The sequence below is a fragment of the Lissotriton vulgaris genome, chromosome 9, assembly GCF_964263255.1.
Source record: "Lissotriton vulgaris chromosome 9, aLisVul1.2, whole genome shotgun sequence".
NCBI lineage: Eukaryota > Metazoa > Chordata > Amphibia > Caudata > Salamandridae > Lissotriton > Lissotriton vulgaris.
The window spans coordinates 853,450,460-853,459,704 of record NC_141697.1 but is presented as its reverse complement, the minus strand read 5'-3'; the positions used below and the strand labels follow the sequence as shown (position 1 = coordinate 853,459,704).

The 9,245-nt window shown below is 42.3% G+C and overlaps 1 protein-coding gene across 1 annotated transcript; it reads right to left on the bottom strand.

Moving 5' to 3' along the window:
- Positions 1 to 6,375: 6,375 nt before the first annotated feature.
- Positions 6,376 to 8,887, bottom strand: LOC147692362 (uncharacterized). The gene is made up of 3 exons (XM_086938583.1): positions 8,603 to 8,887; positions 7,849 to 8,066; positions 6,376 to 6,661 (listed from the first exon to the last, which is right to left on the bottom strand). Exons 1-3 carry the CDS (start codon positions 8,870 to 8,872, stop codon positions 6,376 to 6,378), a joined length of 774 nt encoding a protein of 257 aa, XP_086794709.1. The 5' UTR covers positions 8,873 to 8,887.
- Positions 8,888 to 9,245: the final 358 nt, after the last annotated feature.

Sequence of the window (9,245 nt, the reverse complement as noted above, 5' to 3'; positions counted from 1 at the left end):
GAATTTGAATGTATTATTACTTGTGTGTATATACTTATTAGTAGTAGTGTTTTATTACGATGTATTAGTGTTTTATTTGTATTGCGACTTGTGTATTTTTGACCGTTGACTTAGAATATACTTTTGTACTGTTGTAAAAGATAGATGCTGTAATAATGGGAATCTTTATAAATGTTATATATAGCAATGTATATTTTTGTATGTGTTATGTGTTTTAAATTGCGAACGTTGTAATATTTTTGGTATGTATTTGTTTATTATATTTGGCAATACTAGAATGTTTTTATTGGGAAAGTTTTTATAATGTATATAAGTAGTCTATTTGTATGAGTATTCCTTTTATTATGTATTTTTTGTATGTATTGCTTTTTGATGTTTTGCATATGTGCGTGTTGGTGCAACATACTGTTTTAATTGGCTAAAATGCATTTTTGTAAAGCTTTTGAGTGTATTGTATTTTTATTGTTATTTTCCTTTATTTATGTTTTTTTATTAATATCCATTTGAAATGAATTTATTAAATATATTATTTGTCGAAAGTGCTTAAACACAAATTGTTATCGTCGAATATTTGAATGTAATACGTCATTCTTGTGGCACGTTTTTGACGCTAACGTCAGTTACGTATATCTTCCGTGTGTATTTGCAGGTAAGACCAATTATTGTTTGTTGATGTAATGTTTTATGTGTGAATTTTATTTTTTATATATATATATATATGTTTTAAAAAAAAATTCTGAAAATGTTGTCTTGCGTTTACTATGTAGCCAAATTGCAGTGCTACGTTTTGTTTTCAACGTATTATGTATGCACTGTGGCTGTTTGTGTGTAGTTTGTCGGATGTCTATACTTTAGTCACTGATGTTCTACGCGCGCCAGCTAATTCCCTTTTTAGTAAAAATATATATAAAGAGTGACTTTGTTATTTGGTCCTTAAAATTGTATAAGTTTTTATTTCTGTGAATGTAATGTAATTTTGGATTTTCTAATTATTTCGGTCGCACTTGCCTTTTTTTTGGCATTTTTCTTGTTATTTATGCGAATGCTGGCTCGTCTTTAAGTTGATTGTTCGCCATGCATTGACTAATCTTTGCTAGTGTCTTCCTGGTATGTAGTTCCTGTAGTTTCGTTTCGCCTGAGGTCGCACTCTGATGTTTATTTTTTCTCCGACGTGGCTTTTTTTTGTGTGGTTTTGACCCGTATGTGACTTGTTTCGCCGCTATGCTTTGGCTTTTTTGTTTGTTGATTGTTTTAGTTAAAAGTATTATGTATGCACTGTTTATGTTCTCTTTGTGTGTGTTTTTTTTTATTTTCTACATTTCAGTGAATGAGCTGCTACGATCGACAGGTAATTACTATTTTATTTTCATATAATTAAAGAGTGCCTTTGTGAGTTGTTACACTTTTGTTTATGCATTTCCTTTTTGTGATGTGAATATAATTATTGTTTTGGGTCTTGCTTTGCTCGCACTTGGTTTCTGTCCGGCTCCTTTCTTTAGAGTGTGTTTTGTATGTTATCAATGGCTGCTATTTAGTTTTATTTTTTGCCATGGATTGAGTTCCGTTTCGCCGTACATGTTTTTCGGTCGCACTTGCCTGTTGTCTGGCATTTTTCTTGTTATTTATGCTATTAGTGGCTCGTCTTTAAGTTGATTGTTCGCCATGCATTGACTAATGTTTGCTAGTGTCTTCCTGGTATGCAGTTCCTGTAGTTTCGTTTCGCCTGAGCTCGCACTCTGATGTTTATTTTTTCTCTGACTTGGCTTTTTTTTGTGTGGTTTTGACCCGTATGTGACTTGTTTCGCTGCTATGCTATGGCCATTTAGTTTTTTTATTGTTTTAGTTAAACGTATTATGTATGCACTTTTTATGTTCTCTTTGTGTGTTTTTTTTTTGTTCTCTACATTTCAGTGAATGAGCTGCTACGATCGACAGGTAATTACTATTTTTTTTAATATTATTAAAGAGTGCCTTTGTGAGTTGTTACACTTTTGTTTATGAATTTGCTTTTTGTGATATGAATCTAATTATTGTTTGGGGTCTTGCTTTGCTCGCACTTGGTTTCTGTCCGGCTCCTTTCTTTAGAGTTAGTTTTTTCATGTTATCAATGGCTGCTATTTAGTTTGTTTTTTTGCCATGCATTGAGTTATGTTTGCGCGTGTCGTTTTGGTATGCGGGTCCTGTAGTGTTCTTCCATCTGAACTCGCCTCCTGTTTAAAAAATTTTTTAGGTTGCTGTTGGCTATTTTTGTTTTGCGTTTCGCCGTACGTGTTTTGTTTCGCAGCTTTGCATTGTCCTTTTGTTGTTCACATTGAAGTATTTTTATTGGTAGTATGTATGCACTGTTTATGTTCTTTTTTGGTGACGTTTGTCTGGTGAGTAATGTTGTAGTGCTGATGAGTGTTGGGGATGAGTGGTGCAGTGTCGTTGTAGAGTGTTGTCCAATGATTACCACCACAGTATAACTCTGCACCACAACAGTAGCACTGATCCTAACAACGGCATCACTGATGTCCATTTATGCAACACGCAGCAATAGCGCATTATCATTCTGCACCCCCACTGTACCATTGAGCAACATCAGATCATCACTCTGCCCCACTAGAGCCGTATTTAGCACACCCACAGTCTCATTTATACATACTACTGCAGTACTGTACAGCACCAAAGCATGCTTGTATAGCTGTAATTGTGTGTGCTACGTAAAAAAAGTGGTTAGAAAGCGTGCACTTACGGCCGGTGGTGTGTGTGACTGTTGAAAGCGTGGACTGATGCCTGTTTGTGTGGGTGTATGCCTGGTGAAAGGATGCACTGATGACTGTTGTGTGTGTACGCCTGGTGAAAGCGTCCATTGCTAGCTGTTGGTGTGTGTGCCTGTTAAAAGCGTACATGTTTGGATTGTATGACGTTTGTCTGCTGAGTAATGCTGTAGTGGTGATGAGTGGTGCTGTGGTGGTAAGTGTTTGTGTGTGGTTGTAGTGTGATAGTGTGTTGTTGTTGAATGATGCTGTTGTGGTGGTGCAGAGTGATGTTGGTGTGTTGCTGAGTGATGTTAGTGTGGTGCTTAGTAATGCTGTTGTTGTGATGTGTTGTTCTGTGCTAGTGATGAGTGGTGCTGTGTTGGTGTTCAATAATTACTACCACAGCATAACTCAGCACCACAACAGTTGCACTTCTCCCAACAACGGCATCACTGATGTCCACGAATGCAACACGCAGCAATACCACTTTATCATTCTGCACCCCCACAGTACCATTGAGCAACAACACAGCATCACTCTGCACCACCACAGCCGTATTTAGCACACCAACAGTCTCATTCATACATACTACTGCAGTACTGATGACTGTTGTGTATGTACGCCCGGTGAAAGCGTCCATTGATAGCTGTTGGTGTGTGTGCCTGTTAAAAGCGTACATGTTTTGATTGTATGACGTTTGTCTGCTGAGTAATGCTGTAGTGGTGATGAGTGGTGCTGTGGTTGTAAGTGTTTGTGTGTGGTTGTAGTGTGATAGTGTGTTGTTGTTGAATGATGCTGTTGTGGTGGTGTAGAGTGATGTTTGTGTGTTGCTGAGTGATGTTAGTGTGGCGCTTAGTAATGCTGTTGTTGTGATGTGTTGTTCTGTGCTGGTGATGAGTGGTGCTGTGTTGGTGTTCAATGATTACCACCACAGCATAACTCAGCACCACAACAGTTGCACTTCTCCCAACAACGTCATCACTGATGTCCACCAATGCAACACGCAGCAATACCACTTTATCATTCTGCACCCCCACAGTACCATTGAGCAACAACACAGCATCACTCTGCACCACCACATCCGTATTTCGCACACCAACAGTCTCATTCATACATACTACTGCAGTACTGATGACTGTTGTGTGTGTATGCCTGGTGAAAGTGCCCATTGATAGCTGTTGGTGTGTGTGTGCCTGTTAAAAGCGTACATGTTTTTATTGTGTGACCTTTGTCTGCTGAGTAATGCTGTAGTGGTGATGAGTGGTGCTGTGGTGGTAAGTGTTTGTGTGTGGTTGTAGTGTGATAGTGTGTTGAGGGTGAGTGAGGGTGAGGGTGAGGTGTTGAGGGTGAGTGAGGGTGAGGTGTTGAGGGTAAGTGAGGGTGAGTGAGGGTGAGGGGTTGAGGGTGAATGAGGTTGAGGGTGAGTGAGGGTGAGGGGTTGAGGGTGAGGGGCTGAGGGTGAGTGAGGGATTGAGGGTGAGTGAGGGTGAGGGGTTGAGGGTGAGTGAGGGTGAGGGGTTGAGGGTGAGTGAGGATGAGTGAGAGTGAGGGTGAGTGAGGGGTTGAGGGTGAGGTGTTGAGGGTGAGGAGTTGAGGGTGAGTGAGGCTGAGGTGTTGAGGGTGAGGTGTTGAGGGTGAGTGAGGGTGGGTGAGCGTGAGGGTGAGTGAGGGGTTGAGGGTGAGGGGTTAAGGGTGAGTGAGGGTGAGGGTGAGGTGTTGAGTGTGAGTGAGGGTGAGTGAGGGTGAGGGGTAGAGGGTGAGTGAGGGTGAGTGAGGGTGAGGGTGAGTGAGGGTGAGTGAGGGTGTGATTGGCCTATGTGAGTGTTTTGCATGTGTTAATGTTTATTTTAATGTAATGTGTGTTTGTGTTTTTGTATGTTGTTGTTGTTGAATGATGCTGTTGTGGTGGTGTAGAGTGATGTTGGTGTGTTGCTGAGTGATGTTAGTGTGGTGCTTAGTAATGCTGTTGTTGTGATGTGTTGTTCTGTGCTGGTGATGAGTGGTGCTGTGTTGGTGTTCAATGATTACCACCACAGCATAACTCAGCACCACAACAGTTGCACTTTTCCCAACAACGTCATCACTGATGTCCACCAATGCAACACGCAGCAATTCCACTTTATCATTCTGCACCCACACAGTACCATTGAGCAACAACACAGCATCACTCTGCACCCCCACATCCGTATTTCGCACACCAACAGTCTCATTCATACATACTACTGCAGTACTGATGACTGTTGTGTGTGTGTATGCCTGGTGAAAGCGTCCATTGATAGCTGTTGGTGTGTGTGCCTGTTAAAAGCGTACATGTTTTGATTGTATGACCTTTGTCTGCTGAGTAATGCTGTAGTGGTGATGAGTGGTGCTGTGGTGGTAAGTGTTTGTGTGTGGTTGTAGTGTGATAGTGTGTTGAGGGTGAGTGAGGGTGAGTGAGGGTGAGTGAGGGTGAGTGAGGGTGAGGGTGAGGTGTTGAGGGTGAGTGAGGGTGAGTGAGGGTGAGGGTGAGGTGTTGAGGGTGAGTGAGGGTGAGTGAGGGTGAGTGAGGGTGAGGGGTTGAGGGTGAGTGATGTTGAGGGTGAGTGAGGGTGAGGGGTTGAGGGTGAGGGGCTGAGGGTGAGTGAGGAGTTGAGGGTGAGTGAGGGTGAGGGGTTGAGGGTGAGTGAGGGTGAGGTGTTGAGGGTGAGTGAGGATGAGTGAGAGTGAGGGTGAGTGAGGTGTTGAGGGTGAGGGGTTGAGGGTGAATGAGGGTGAGGTGTTGAGGGTGAGTGAGGGTGAGGTGTTGAGGGTGAGTGAGGGTGGGTGAGCGTGAGGGTGAGTGAGGGGTTGAGTGTGAGGTGTTGAGGGTGAGTGAGGGTGAGGGTGAGGGGTTGAGGGTGAGTGAGTGTGAGTGAGGGTGAGTGAGGGTGAGGGGTTGAGGGTGAGTGAGGGTGAGGGTGAGTGAGGGTGAGTGAGGGGGTGATTGGCATATGTGAGTGTTTTGCATGTGTTAATGTTTATTTTAATGTAATGTGTGTTTGTGTTTTTGTATGTTGTTGTTGTTGAATGATGCTGTTGTGGTGGTGTAGAGTGATGTTGGTGTGTTGCTGAGTGATGTTAGTGTGGTGCTTAGTAATGCTGCTGTTGTGAGGTGTTGTTCTGTGCTGGTGATGAGTTGTGCTGTGTTGGTGTTCAATGATTACCATCACAGCATAACTCAGCACCACAACAGTTGCACTTCTCCCAACAACGTCATCACTGATGTCCACCAATGCAACACGCAGCAATACCACCTTATCATTCTGCACCCCCACAGTAACATTGAGCAACAACACAGCATCACTCTGCACCAGCACAGGCGTATTTAGCACACCAACAGTCTCATTCATACATACTACTGCAGTGCGTGCAAGCTACAGAGTGTGTGTATTTTGCATTTTTTTTTTATGTGAGATGGATTGGCTGAATGTTGTATGTGGGTGTGACTATGTTGTATTAATTGAGTGTATTAGTAGTTATAATTGCCCTTCTGTAGTGAAAAAATTACCATAGAAGTTTATAATTTGTATTCCACGCCTTTTTATTTTTGTAAAACACACAAATATTTATTTTTTAACTTTGTACAAAAATATGATAGCCTGTCAACATGCGAATTTTAGTCTGAACATATGTCTTCGTCGTCTTTTTCTTTAACAATATTTATGATTTTCCCATTACAAAACACCACTTCAAAAGTTTGCGGCAAAAAATGTACAAGCGCATCTCCGATGTTGTCAACTTCATCATCTAACATAAACCATTTAATTAGTATCTCATTTTCTATGGGCATTGATTGATATTCGTCTGTGTTTGTCACCCTAATAGTTATAATACTAGTTTCATCTTTGGTGCTTTCGACGCCATAAATTTGAATGTCCATCTTTTCCTGTGGTGGGGCTCTGTTACCTGTTGAGAGAAAACAAATGCAACAATTAGTTAGTACATTTTTATACTTTATGTTTTGTGTAAGGCCCAGAGTGGGTGAAAGGGACAGAGTGGGTGAAAGGGACAGAGTGGGTGAAAGGGACAGAGTGGGTGAAATGGACAGAGTGGGTGAAATGGACAGAGTGGGTGAAAGGCTCAGAGTGGGTGAAAGGCCCAGAGTTGTTGAAAGGGCCAGAGTGGGTGAAAGGGCCAGAGTGGGTGAAAGGGCTAGAGTGGGTGAAAGGGCCAGAGTGGGTGAAAGGGACAGAGTGGGTGAAAGGCACAGAGTGGGTGAAAGGGACAGAGTGGGTGAAAGGGACAGAGTGGGTGAAAGGCCCAGAGTGGGTGAAAGGGACAGAGTGGGTGAAAGGCCCAGAGTGGGTGAAAGGGACAGAGTGGGTGAAAGGGCCAGAGTGGGTGAAAGGACCAGAGTGGGTGAAAGGGCCAGAGTGGGTGAAAGGGCAAAAATGGGTGAAAGGGCCAGAGTGGGTGAAAGGGCCAGAGTGGGTGAAAGGGCCAGAGTGGGTGAAAGGCCCAGAGTGAAAGGCTCAGAGTGGGTGATAGGCCCAGAGTGGGTGAGGCCCAGAGTTGTTGAAAGGGCCAGAGTGGGTGAAAGGGCCAGAGTGGGTGAAAGGGCCAGAGTGGGTGAAAGGCCCAGAGTGGGTGAAAGGCCCAGAGTGGGTGAAAGGCCCAGAGTGGGTGAAAGGGACAGAGTGGGTGAAAGGGACAGAGTGGGTGAAAGGCCCAGAGTGGGTGAAAGGCCCAGAGTGGGTGAAAGGCCCAGAGTGGGTGAAAGGCCCAGAGTGGGTGAAAGGCCCAGAGTGGGTGAAAGGGACAGAGTGGGTGAAAGGGACAGAGTGGGTGAAAGGCCCAGAGTGGGTGAAAGGCCCAGAGTGGGTGAAAGGGCCAGAGTAGGTGAAAGGCCCAGAGTGGGTGAAAGGGTGGGTGAAAGGGCCAGAGTGGGTGAAAGGGCCAGAGTGGGTGAAAGGGCCAGAGTGGGTGAAAGGGCCAGAGTGGGTGAAAGGGCCAGAGTGGGTGAAAGGCCCAGAGTGGGTGAAAGGGCCATAGTGGGTGCAAGGCCCAGAGTGGGTGAAAGGGCCAGAGTGGGTGAAAGGCCCAGAGTGGCTGAAAGAGATATTCCAAAAATGTTCGGTTTGTTGTTCTTACCTCCATTTTGCTATGGCGCGTTGTATTCAATATTTTCTGTGCATTGAATTCATGGACAGTTACGTGAGTGAGGGTTACATAATTTCCAAGATGTATTTTAAATAGTGATGCTTCTCTCCACAGTGTCACTTTTATGTCATCTGTTGCATCTTTTAAAGTAATCGATTTCAGTGGAGTATCTTGCCCATTGATAAAGACAGTCTTTGCGTCCTCTTCCTACACAAAAAGTAAGCATTGTATTAAATAGTGACTGTAAAAACACATAGTACTAGTGCGTTGTATGAATGGCAATATAAGGTATCATATTTAAGGACCCAAATGAACATTTTTTCGAAAAGATTGCATTATTTATTTCTAAAAATGGCTTTGTAGAGAGTACTTGTATTTGTAGTATACAGCAAAGCACTGGCATATTATAGTTTTCAAAACTCGAACTTTATACATAGTGTGAAAGAGTGTATAATGCTATGTGTTTTGAGCTTGTTAGTGAAGTTACCAAAGGTGTAATGTGTGTGTAAGCCAACTATGCATTTTTTTAGTTGACATGATGACATGTTTGCGTTCATACTTCCGGCACATATTGTCCCTGAAACAGTCATAAGACTTTTTAGACTTGCAATTTTAAAAACCAACAAATAAATAAGATATGTCATTTACAATACCAATAACTCCAACTTTTCTAATGCGAGACCTATTGCATTTCCAATGTTTTTTTTTAGTTGACATGATGACATGTTTGCGTTCATACTTACGGCAATTATTGTCCCTGAAACGGTCATAAGACTTTTTAGACTTGCACGTTTTATTTCCTTAATGGGAGAAACCGATGGTGCAGGCGGATGCAAAATGTTCTTTGCTTGTTGGATCAGGCCCTCCTCTATTTTCATAGCGGGAAATTTTGTTACTTTAGTTTGCTTAGTAATTAAAATTGTTTTGTTTTTGATGATAAAGTTGCATATCAGTAGTCCACAGTTACTTTTAGTTTGCTCGTATAAATCTTCTTGATAACAAGTACATTTCATGGTTCCAGTTTTATCTGCTAGAGCCAAATGAAATAGAATTTTCTGTTCTTGTTTTGCATTTTTGTAAGTAGTTTTTCCAGAGCAGTTGATGACATTAACTCGTATGGGTTTCTGATATGGTTTGTTGTCATCGGTATTAATGTTCATGATTTCTTCAATAGACATCCTCTGAAATAGAAAATGTGTTATAACATGTTAAATACAAACCCATATTGCTTTATGATCACTGTAATAGCATTCTAAAGTACCATAGTTGTGTAGTTGTTCATTTGTATATATATGATCTAAAATGGATTGGTAGTTAGTTGTGTAACTGTTAATGAGTTGTTGACATTGTAATTTTGCTTCAAAGAATCCAAGTAATTGCTTGGTG

What these genes read in the sequence shown, in the direction of transcription:
- LOC147692362 (XM_086938583.1), bottom strand. Translation starts at nt 8,872, where the DNA reads ATGAAATGTACTTGTTATCAAGAAGATTTATACGAGCAAACTAAAAGT. An exon ending in TTTCAGGGACAATAATTGCC is followed by an intron (nt 8,067 to 8,602) that starts GTAAGTATGAAC and finishes CTTTTTGTGTAG; the next exon opens with GAAGAGGACGCAAAGACTGT. An exon ending in CGCCATAGCAAAATGGAGGT is followed by an intron (nt 6,662 to 7,848) that starts AAGAACAACAAA and finishes CTCAACAGGTAA; the next exon opens with CAGAGCCCCACCACAGGAAA.